At 42.4% G+C, this 12,489-nt stretch overlaps 1 protein-coding gene across 1 annotated transcript in view; it reads right to left on the reverse strand.

Annotated features, from left to right (window-relative positions):
* The window catches only part of ATRN (attractin), a 146,524-nt gene that overhangs the window by 52,351 nt on the left and 81,684 nt on the right, over positions 1-12,489 (reverse strand). The window contains exons 17-21 of the mRNA XM_040638053.1: positions 11,648-11,833; positions 10,441-10,674; positions 5,595-5,732; positions 3,382-3,475; positions 1,433-1,485 (exon numbers count right to left, since the gene is read on the reverse strand). Coding sequence (XP_040493987.1) covers positions 1,433-1,485; positions 3,382-3,475; positions 5,595-5,732; positions 10,441-10,674; positions 11,648-11,833 — 705 coding nt within the window. The remainder of the gene's footprint in view (positions 1-1,432; positions 1,486-3,381; positions 3,476-5,594; positions 5,733-10,440; positions 10,675-11,647; positions 11,834-12,489) is intronic.

A 12,489-nucleotide genomic window follows, 5' to 3' on the forward strand; every position in this document is an offset into this window, starting at 1 on the left:
AAGGAAATTCTGACATACACTACAACCTGGAACAACCTTGAAGACACTATGCCAAATGAAATAAGCCAGTCAAAAAACACCAGTACTGTATCACTGTACTTATATGGGGTGCCTAGAGTAGTCAACACTATAGAAACAGAAACACAGAATGGTGACTGCCAGAGTCTCGGGGAAGAGGGAAATGGAGAGTTGTTGATAAGTTTATTTTCAACTGCTTAAGAAACTGCCAATTGGTTTGCCAAAATGCCTACACCATTTTATAATCCCACAAAGATGGATGAAGGTTGTGCATAAAGGTTCTAGTTTCCCAAATAACTGCTAAAACCTGGTATTTGTTTTTGGCTTTGTTTTTTCAAGATAGATAGGTTACATTATGCCAGATTACAAAAAAAATTCACTGATATGGTGGGGTGCCTGGCGCCTGGGTGGCTCAGTTGGTTAAATGTCCAACTCTTGGTTTCAGCTCAGGTCATGATCTCAGGTGCCATGAGACTGAGTCCTCCCTTGGGCTCAGCGGTCAGTGGGGAGTCTGCTTGTGATTCTCTCCCTCTCCTTCCCCAACTGTCTCTCTCTCAAATAAATAAATAAATCTTAAAAAAAAATAATTGTTTCTGGGGGTACCTGCTGGCTTGGTTGAGCAACCAACTCTTGATTTCAGCTCAGGCTGTAACCTCAGGGTGGTGGGACTGAGTCCCACATCTGGCTCCACGCTCAGTACGGAGTCTGCTGGAGATTCTTTCTCTCCCTTTGCCCCTCCCCCTGCTCATGCTCGCTCTCTAAATGAATAAATAAAATCTAAAAAAAAACCTGTTTCTGACCTATATCCTAAATGTGAAATATGTTGACCCCAACCAGATAATGGCAAATGAAATTAAGTTTCAAGAGAACATAAATGAGGAAAGCCAGAGGTGTGGATCTCTGTATTCTCCCCTAATATCTGCTATGGACATATTAACATAAACGACAACCATAATTAACACAGCTTAAAATGGCATTCTGATATGTAGTTAAGTGTAACAGAATGGAAACGCATCAAATTAGCACACATTTCCATGAATGGCTGCCATATTCTTTTTTTTCTTCTATATAGGTTGAGTTTTATTTATTTTTTAATTTTTTTATTTTATTTTTTGATGTAAAGTTCGATGATTCATTAGTTGCGTATAACACCCAGTGCACCATGCAATACGTGCCCTCCTTACTACCCATCACCAGCCTCTCCCATTCCCCCACCCCCCTCCCCTCTGAAGCCCTCAGTTTGTTTCTCAGAGTCCACAGTCTCTCATGCTTCATTTCCCCTTCTGATTACCCCCCTTTCTTTATCCCTTTCTTATTCTTACAGCATTACCATTCTCAAACCATGTTAAAGCAAATAACAAAGTTTTACTAAACTACTTTGCTTCCACACAATATGAATTGTGAAAACACTTACAATAACATGTTCCTTTGAGAGGGTTTCCCTGGTATCGATTTTCTACCTCGCATCTAGAAGGATAAAAATGAAGATTATTTTCTATTGCTAGTTAAAACAAAATGTACGTTCATTTTAAAACCAAGCAGATCCTTTTATATAAAGCTACACTACAAACAAGTGTGAGTCAGTATAATCACATTCTTCACTGTCACTCAGACCAGGCAGGCTGAGGAGAGTCTGTGTTCATGCCGAGTACTAACTATCCAGCAGTATACACCACCTGCCACCTGATAAACATTTGCCAAAGCACAGGAGATAAATCCATATGTAATAAATCTAGATCCTACTTATTATCATGAAAAACACATTTCCACTTTTGTGTGGACTAAATATTCCTCTAAAAGTGAAGTTAAAACATTTTTCAAATATTCATTTCACACTTCCTTCCTATTCTCCCTGGATAAAACTGATCCTGTTCTTTAAAAATAAGAAAAGGCTAAACACCGAGAATCACTTTCTTTCTTTCTCTTTTTTTTTTTAAAGTCCTTGAACGTGGTTCACCAGTCTGGAGAAAAAAATAAGTTCTAGTAAAAAAGAATCATTACTTTCCCCTACAAATATCATCTGTGAACATCAGCAAAACCCAGTTTCCCACTTCACAAGGGCATTTATACTGGCAGGCCCAGTAGCTGAGAGCTATTAAGAAAGCAGGGAAAAGCTTGGGTCTAGCACTTTTCCCAGATAAATAATACACAATATTGTGTCCCTGGATCCAGGGTGATTCTTAGTGTTTGCTTATATCTAAAATCTCCTGAAGAAAAGGTCTTTCACTGGACCTATGCCTCATTTTGTTACTGCATGCCTAACTGAGGGCAGGAGTGATTAATTTGGCTCTATTATATGGTTCTGTTTAAAGGAACCTAGGTCCAAAAGCTAAACTTAATCTTTGATTAGACATTTCTTCATGTATTGGCTTTAAGGCATCATGAAACCAGTAAACATGCCCAGTGGTGGGAACTATAAAATGTAGACAAAGCGATTCCTTCCTTGAACATCACTACCAAGGTCTCAACCACTGGTCACCTTACTACTGTACTTTTTGAGAAAAACGAAGTTTACCGATGAGGTATTTGCTTGTCTCAGCTCAGTGTTGTGATAGTACTAAACGTGTCTCTTAAGTCTCTTCTTGAGAGAATGAGTAAAGCTGAAGCATGCGTTTTATGAGGTTTTCTACTGAGGCAGACAGGTATATATTCATCAGGGAACAAGCGCTTGTTTCAACTCACCAGGACACTAAAAACAATTATTGCTAGTCCTGCTATTGATGGATAGGGAAACTGAGGCTCAGCTAAGTGATTTGTCTCAAGAGTGCCCTGCTTCGTGGAGGCAGAGCCAGGGATAAAACTCCATGTCTGTCTGACACTGTTGGCATCCTCATGGATGGGAACTCAGACTCTTCCCTGGAAGATGTCTAACACATTTCACCAAGGAAAATGCTAGAACAGGAGAGATGTGTTAAAGACCAGGGGATCATCTCCACTATCAGACAACCAAACTGCTAAATAAAACACTGTCCTGGAATACCAACTCTTCCAGCTCCTTCTCGGGAAAGGGTGCAATCCCCTGATGTGACAAAAATTGAACAGTGGTTGAAGTTAAAAGACTGATCCAAGTCAGCAACGCAGGAAATGTCAATGTCACTCGAACATAAAAATGTGACCTAAAGAGCCATCAGGGAATTGCTGGTGAACTGACGACCTCCTCAGTATGGAAGCTGACTGAATTAGACCTGTATGAACCAAGTTCATCAACCCGGGGATCCCCCAGAGCCCATGACAAAAGGGCACAGGGAAGGGGTGGCTTCATAGTCCCTTGGCCTCCCTGGTGGTACAGACCCAGCTGGCCCGGCTGTCAGTCACTAAATCCAGGTGTGGCCTGTGGCAGGGTCCCAGGAGTGTGGTACTCACAGCTGGCACTCGTCTCCCTTGACGCCCTTGGTGGTGCAGAAGCACTTGCCCGTGTTGGTGTTACAGAGCGATGCGTGCCCGTTGCACTTGCATGCTGGGGAGAAGGAAAAGGAATGGAGGTCACAGTTGGCTTAAAAGATTACGACTATCACAGACTTTTCCTAAAACACATAATTTTATCTGAATCGGATTCATTAGGAAAGACAGATTAAGATGAAAGCATTTAATGGGTAAGATTCAAGTTTTCCAGCTAATGATTTATCTCAAATAATGTAAAGGCAACATTAAAAGAACCAAAGTCCAAGAACAGGAGGAAAGAGAATGCTGTCTTCTACTGCCATCTGAAGCAAGATTTTGATCTTCTCAATAGGCTGTTTTTCACTATTATGACTCTTTCATTCATTCATTAAGTACTTATGAAGCATCTCTAGTGTGCCAGGCACTCGGTACGGGGCCCAGACACAGTCCCTGCCCCCAAGGAGATGCTCTAAGCAATAACCATCCTGAAGGGGAGGCTTGGTCTTGCTGCACTTAGCCTCAGATGAGGTTCCTGCTCCACAAAGGCCATGTCTCAAACCCTCGCAGGCTCAGGAGTGAGGTGAAATTGCCAACGGCAGGTCAGTGTTTCAGCGGCCCCGCAGGACTCGCAGAAATGGGCACCCATGTCTCGGGGGCCTTGGGCTCGGGGTCTTGGGCACAGTCCCCACCCTGTAATGCCAGGTACTGTGATTACTGTCAAATGGATAAAGTCCAGTCACAAGGAGTGGGAAAAATATTTTTACTAAAGACCTTTCAATCTGAGCAGGAAATGTTCTTTAAGAGTGGTGGCAATGGCAGAAGAGTATTAATAACCGCCTACATTTCCTGAGTGCTCACTACATGTCATGTACTGCTCTGACCGCTTCATTTTTTTTTTTTTAAAGATTTTATTTATTCATCTGACAGAGATAGAGACAGCCAGTGAGAGAGGGAACACAAGCAGGGGGAGTGGGAGAGGAAGAAGCAGGCTCATAGCGGAGGAGCCTGATGTGGGGCTCGATCCCATAACGCCGGGATCACGCCCTGAGCCGAAGGCAGACGCTTAACCGCTGTGCCACCCAGGCGCCCCTGACCGCTTCATTTTATTCCCACTTTACAGATGAGGAACCTGAACCCCAGAGAGGTTAAGGGACATATTGCTAAAATGCCAGCTCTCTCCTGGTTGCTCTGGGATCAGATTCTCAAGGGCCATGCTAAGGAGTTTGGAGGTGGGATTTGGGGAGAAGGTAGAGATTTTCCTTTCTTATTTATTTTCCTGCTCAGAACCTGAAGGGTCTTCCCATTGGAAATAAGAACAAGCCAAAAAGCAGCTCGCCAGCCTCACTGGTCATTTAAGAAACATTAATTTATGTTCTAACACTAAAAACTCCTTGCTTGCAGGAATCTATTTGACATGTATGGGGAAACAGGGGACTATTTAAATCTTTAAAATATACTAGAAGTCCTGAGGAGTCTGGCTCCTGGTTAACACCCCACGTGTGATTGTTTGGACTGGACCACAAGCCATTACCCAGGCTTACCTGGCTGGCCTCCCGCACCTGCCCGGAGGTGGGGGGTGGTCTCTGAGTGGAGCTGCAGTCAGGGTCTCGGGCACCCCACCACCCCTCAAGTCAGCCATGCTCGGTCACATGTTTGCATCCTAGTGCAGGGGCCGTCCTTCCTGAGTCTCTTTATCTGAGGCCTTGGGCAGACCTTTGGGAGTCTTGCTGAGCTTCCTCAGGGGAAGGTGGGGGAAGCCCTGAAGTCTATCCCCACTCTCAGTCCCCAGCACTCCCCCCTCCCCTCCCCTCTCCGGGATCCATGACAGGCTTTTGCTGGAGCCTTCTGTTCAGGGCTCTCCCCACCTCTGTGCTCAACCAGCATCCAGCCCAGTAGAGAAAGGAACGTGGGGATGCAGAGCTTTCTCAGGTTTAGGTTTAAGCCTCTTGCTTTACCACCACAGTAAGTGATTAAAGGCTTAACTCTTCCATTTTCAGCTTGTTGCTTTAACTGGCTATTCTGACACTTGGTGGTTCCATTCACTCTCTCCCAGGCTTAGCTGAGCTCCTGACAAGTACGACAAGAAAGGCAGTATCCAAAACCAAGTGGCTTCTGTCCTCCTAGATAATCAAGTCAAATAGAGGCACTGTGTTCCAGCTGGTTTGCAATCAGTAACCCTGAGGGATTTGACTTACGTTGACATCTGCCCCCGTTGGTGGGATCACCATAGAAGCCAGATATGCAGGTCTCGCAGTGCTTGCCTGTGGTCAGGTTCTCACACTTCTCACAGATACTCTGATTAATGCACTTGCTGTGCCCATTGCACTGGCAAGCTGAAAGAGAAAGCATTTTAAGGGGCCAGTCCCGTGGTAGAACAGGGTAGAGTAAGTTCCACAAGATTTATTTGCAACTATCTGTTTAAGCTCCTTATTACCTCTAAAATGGGCCCACTAAAAACTAGTTTGAGAAATAAGATCAATATACCACAGCAGGGTGAAAGTCTACAGCCATTAAAAAAATAATTTGTGGTTGTTCATAAAAATAATGTATGTTCACGATAGTAAATTTGAAAAATATATAGAAAGAAGGGAAAATCATATTCAATTGTACCACACAGAGATGACTGTGCACATTTGGGATTTTTAGTTTCAGGAATTTATTTTTTCTATATAGTTTCACACAATTGTGCTCATATTAATCCTCAACCTTGATTTTTTTTTTTTTTACTTACAGCACAATTACTTTACCACGTTACTTCATCATGAACAAAACCTTAAACGGCAGAATGATTTCGATGAATCATAACAGCTATTTAACCATTCCCTTACATTCTGATACTTAGTTTGCTTTCAGTTTTTCTTTTTTAGAAAAAATAACCATTTTTATATACAAAAACATCCCCACAAGTGGAATTAGTAAGATTCTTGACACACGTAGGACCTTACCACTAAAAAGGCATATGAAAAGTGGACCTCTCAGGACTGCTCAGGACAGCTGTTTAGGCTGTGCACTGCAGACTCCAGAGGGACCATCCACACAGCGCACAATCTACATCACTGCAGGCAGAAGATCTGAATCTGCAAATCTGTCTTTTCCCCCCAGCTTTGCTGAGATACTACTGACATGCAATATTGTGTAAGGAGTATAATAATGCATTGATTTGATATGCTTACATATCGCAAAATGATTACCACCCATAGCGTTAGCTAACATCATGTCACATAACTACTATTTCTTTTTTGTGATGACAACATGTAAGGTTTACTTTTTTAGCAACTTTTGCAGATCTCTCTTGGTTGATCAATGTGATACAGCTTTCCACCATCGTGGCAACTTTTCATAGCCTCGCACCTGTTGTTCACACACCTGTTTCCTACCCCATCACTGTAGGTATTTGAGTTGTTCTATATAGACTGTAACTGAAAGACTTAAATATGACTACGGCAGTTATTACTGCACCAAGAATACTTAAGAGGTGTGGGATGTGCATGTCGTTCCTGTGAAGATGAACAACTGTATAGATATCGAAAGGGCAAAGCACAACACACACACATAGAAATGCAGTACCTAAAATTATTTACCAATAAAATCTGTATTCTGGTTCAAGATAAAAAAAAATAGAAACATGCTTATCTCTCTCTTCCCCTTCAAAATCCCACTGAAATCACTGAAAAGATGTAAAAACAAGGATAAAGCAATAGGAATATGGGATAAGAGGAAAAGGTGCTATGTTTCTAGAAATTATAAAACAGATGGTGTCACTCTGACAGAAAAAGGGGAGTTGAGCCATCTGTCTCCTAATGTAGAAGGAGGGCAAAGCTAATGTGACCAGATGCACTTTACCAACTGACACCTGAAAAATCCACCTGAGCCTCGGAGACAGAGCAGGACCCAGGAGAGCAGCAGACAGGACAAAGTGCCCCCTGACCAGTTCCGTGTCTATTCAACCTCCCACCACATACAAAAATAAACTCAAAATAGCTTATGGATCTAAATATAAGAGAAAATCTATGAAACTTTAAAAAGAAGAGATAGAAGTAAATCTTTGTGATCTTGGGTTAGCTAGGCACTGGTTTCTTAGATACGATACCAAAAGCACATGAGATAAAAGAAAACACCAATACCCTGGACTTAGAAAATTTAGAACTTTTATATTTCAAAAGATACCACCAAAAAAGTAAAAAGAAACTCTCAGAATGGGAGAAAGTATTTGCAAATCATATAGTTAATAAGAACTTGTACCTAGACTTCATAAAGAATTCTAGGGGTCAATAATAAACAAATAAGCAATTTTAAAATGGGCAAAGAATTCGAGTAGACATTTCTCCGAAGACACAGATGGCCTGTAAGATGCTCGACTTCATCAGTTATTAGAGAAATGCAAATCATAACCAGAGATACCATTTCTCACACACTACAACGTCTGTAATTAAAAAAACAAACCCAAAAAATCAAAACCAACCAAGCAACCAAACAAAAAAAACCAGACCAAGTATTGATGAGCACGTGGGGAAGTCTCAACCTTTTCAGGCTGGCCAGTGAGGCTGAAAAATGGTACCGCTACTTTGGAAAACCCTGCGCCCATTATTCCTCATTCTTACCCCCAGCCCTAGGTGATTGCTAAGCTCTTTTTTCCTCTCTATATTTGCTCTTTTTCGGAGATCTCACATAAATGGTATCATATAATATGCAGTCTTTGCATCTGACTGCCTTTACATAGCATGCTTCTAAGGCTCACCCATGTTGCAGACTACAGTACTTCACCCCTTTTTTCGCTTAGCAGTACCCATCGTATGAATTTATCACATTCTGTTTATCCATCCGCCAGTTGACAGACACTGGGCTGTTTCCACTTTTGTTTATTATGAATAATGCTGCTGTAAGCATTCACTGCAAGTTTTTGTGTGGACATATGTTTTCAGTTCTCTTGGGTATATACTGGGCCATATGATAACTCTATGTTTAACTTTTTGAGAAACTGCCAAACTGTTTTTCCAAAGTGGCCTCACCATTTTACACTCCTTCCAACAACGTGTGAGGGTTCCAATTTCTCAAGTGTTGTTGGGGATCTTTTCCTGTGCTTATTGGCCATTTGTGTATCTTCTTTGGAGAGATGTCTATTTCAATCTTGTACCCATTTCTTAATTGGGTTGTCTTTTTACTATTGAGTTTTAAGAGTTCTTTATGTATTCTGGATGTTAGACTCCTACCAGATACTGTATATCATTTGCAAATATTTTCTCCCATTCTGTGGGTTGCCATTTCACCTCATATATTCTTGATATTAATAAAAAGGCACAGACTTAAATACTTCATGAGCTAAACTAGTAGATTAGAAACAGAATGACAGATCCTCTGACATCTTAGAGAGGAAAAAAGGGAACACAGAAAATTTAATTCAGTTTGAAGGGAAAAGACTGGTTTCTTATTTTACATTTCCCTGCTCTGTTTCCTTTTCTGAGAAAGACCTCTTTACATCCTTTGCCCACTTTTTCTGTTGAGCTGACAGCCCTTTTTTTTGGATGGCAGAGGTCTGCATACTCTGGATGATAATCACTTATTATACGCACTGCAGATACGTTCCCCCAGCCTGTCTCTTGCCTTTTACCATTGCTCACAGTGGTCTTTCCTTTACGGAAGTCCTCACAAAGAGCCTTGCTGTCAGTGGCACCGTCTGTCAGACTGTTGGAGATGTTCCTAACCACTAACCTCCTGGGGGTCTTCGCACCTGCCTAACCTCCCATCTGTTCTGGAGGCCCATCAGCATATTCCTGAGTATTTACTTAAAGTCTGAATCAAAGGCCAATTTCTCAGGGCAGCATCCCCAGCAAGTGTAGACTCAGGCTTAGGCCAACTCACGGTCTATTCCTTCTGGCACCAACCACTGGAAAGAAGGAGGAGAAGGGAGCAGAGGGAGAGTAGGAGGGAAGGAGGGAAAGAGGCAGATAAGCTTAATCTTTCCTCTTGCTAAAAGGCTAAATGCCTTTTTCTTAGAGCTTTTCAAGAAAACCTGTATTTACAAATCCTTTCTCTGTTCCTTTGATATGTGTATGTTGTAAATCTTTTTTTTAAAAAAAAAAAAAAACCTAAATAAACCTCTTGTCAGCACAACAATCCAGGAATGTTTTTCTTAAGGGCCTGGGAGCCATCACTTTGAAATGTAAACATCAAGGAAGGCAGCACCCTGTATCCCTGTCACTTTGGGAATTCAGTCTGGGTGCATTTCTGCCAAAGTGTAACCACCTGCCTGCCATAAAGACACAGGAATTTTTTTGCGGGGGGTGGGGGCGGATAAAGGGAATTAATGAACATAGGTGGCCACCCCAATTACCAAGTAAATTAAGGATAAACTATGAAAGAAGGTACAGCAAACGGTGCTGTCAAATCCCCTCTTATGAAGACATCATTCATCTTCAAAACATTTATTAATGGATTGTATATGCCTGGCTATTTAAAAGAGTGAGATTTCTCTCTCTCTTTGCAATCTCATTAGTGGATTTTGCCTGTAGGGCGCACCACAGTCTGGTTTGATGCTTATTCAAAATAAAACCGTTTTCCTTTTTTTCTACATTTGTGGAGAGGAATTTCTGGGTTGGTAGGAGTTTTTTCAGTTTTCCCCTAACAATTGTCACAATGTATTTTTCAGTAAAAAATAAAACTACAGAACAATATATATTAATCCTAAATAGCATAGTATTCTCTATTTTTAAAATAGTGTCTATATTAAACCATTAAAAAGTTTTTACTTCGAAGAACTGGAGAGGAATTATTCCAGTTTTTATCTACATCTGCAATATTTGTTCATAATGAACATACTTCACTATTTCCACAGTGAAAGCAAAACACCTCACTTGAACTTCTGTGTTTTCACTGACATTAAAAATATTTTTTATAAAAAAGATATATATTTCATGCAAAACTATTTCTCCTAAATGATGTTATATTTTTTTCCTAAAGGAATATAGGAATGTAGCTTTTAAGGTTTTACTCTTTGTAAATAGGTAGCAAAACACTTGATTTTGGATACACAAGACATCTTACCTGGACAATGAATGAACGACCAGTTGTATCTGCTGTCCTCCAGGCACATGCTGGCATTGAGAAGGGGCTGTGGGTAGGAATTCCCTGCAGGGGCCTGAGAAGGCACCTTCACTGGCCCTTTATAGGAGCCCTCTATGCATTTGCCTTTGCCAGTATTGCTGGGATCGGTGCACCAGCCGCAGCCTGGCTGCTCCAGGCAATGGCTGCAGGTACAGTAGCCTGAACAATTTTCAGCTGTAAAAGAACATAAGTTACAATGCACTATTGCACATAGCTTTGGATTCATCGTATTTAAATTACCTTTTTTAAAAGTTTTTTTAAAGTTAATTTATTCATTTAAGTAATCTCTATACCCAAGGTGGGGCTTGAACTCACAACCTCGAGATCAAGAGATGCATGGTCTTCCTACTGGGCCAGCCAGGTGCCCCTAAAAGACTATTCTGTCAGTCAAAATTCCTATTCTAAGGTGATTTCTTAAATGACACAATACATTTAAAGAACCCAATATCTTGCCCAAGGGGTTCCTCCCAGGATGTGGAGGCAGAAAGGACCTCAGCGGTCATCTACCAGAAAGCATTTATTTCATGAATCAGGAGAGGAAGATGTGGAGACATTACATGGATTGAGCAATTTGATACTGAAGCTGGGCAAGCTGTTTCTGTACTCTGTGCTCTATCCTACAGGGCTTGATTTTTTTTTTTTAAAGAATTTGTTTATTTGACAGAAAGAGAGAGATCACAATAGGCGGAGTGGCAGGCAGAGGGAGAGGGAGAAGCAGGCTCCCCACTGAGCAGAGAGCCTGACATGGGGCTCGATCCCAGGACTCTGGGATCATAACCTGAGCCGAAGGCAAACGCTTAACTGAGCCACCCAGGCGCCCTGATTTTTTTTTTTTTTTTTTAAGATTTATTTGAGAGAGAGAAAGAGATAGAAAGAACGAGTAAGGGGAGGGACAGAGGGAGAGAATCTCAAGCAGACTCCCCACTGAGCACGGAGTCTGACATGGGGCTCAATCTCACGGCCCTGAGATCATGACCTGAGCTGAAATCAAGAGTCGGACGTGTAACTGACGGAGCCACCCAGGCGCCCCTACAGTGCTTGATTCTGCAGGAAGGTTCTCCTCTCCTCAGGCAGTCTCTGCCTTGTCCCTAAATGTTCAGAGGCTGACGGCACTGCCCCACCGCAGGAGTAGCACCCCTTCACTTACGGGGGCAGCTGCTCATGGTGTACCACTCCATACACTGGCCAAAAGGGAAGGAGGCCACGTAGGCGTTGGAGTCCACGCACTGCTTCATGTTGCTGCACCACATGCACTCAGAGCTGCCGCTGGTGCACTCTCCACACGCCGTCCGCAGGGCACACGGCGTCCGGCACTGCTTGGCGCTGTGGTTCGCTGGGAAGCAAACCCAAGACAGACACTCAGAGCTCCCGCCATGTTGGCCAAGATCAACGGCCTTTCAGGATGGGTTGTGACCCACTAGTATGTCATGAAATCAAATCAGTGGGCTACGTTAAATGTAGGAGAACACCGAAAACACAGAGTCACCATGTACCGGGCTAGTCAAGAATATTCACACACTTAGGGGGAAAAACTCTTTCTTTTCAAAGAGCATGAAGGACAGACATGAGGGAACAAGCTAATCTTTCCAAAAGCACAGCAGTTCTAAAGCTCCTTAGTATATGGGACTCAGGATGAACTTCAGGGGCTTTATGACCCACCTGAACATGAAAACTTGTATCTATGTACATTTTGGGAGAAGAGGGACCACAGCATTCACGAAATGCACGAAAGCATTCAGGACCCAAAATGGCTGAAAAACTCCCCTACAGGAAGCTTATAAACCATATTTAAAGAGGACTCTTACAGGGCTATGAATTCTTTTCTACACCTCTGTACTCCTCAGATGATTTAGGAGTACCTTCCTAAAGTGAGACACGATGTCAATGGCGTCTAGCCTCCCAAAAAGCGCGCACAAAATGCCACCTACTGCACGTGAGTCCCTCTGCAGGATAAGATGCTTGTCTTGGCTTGTCTGCGTGCTGCACATG

The sequence above is a fragment of the Ursus maritimus genome, unplaced genomic scaffold (assembly GCF_017311325.1).
Source record: "Ursus maritimus isolate PB19 unplaced genomic scaffold, ASM1731132v1 scaffold_22, whole genome shotgun sequence".
NCBI classification, from domain to species: domain Eukaryota; kingdom Metazoa; phylum Chordata; class Mammalia; order Carnivora; family Ursidae; genus Ursus; species Ursus maritimus.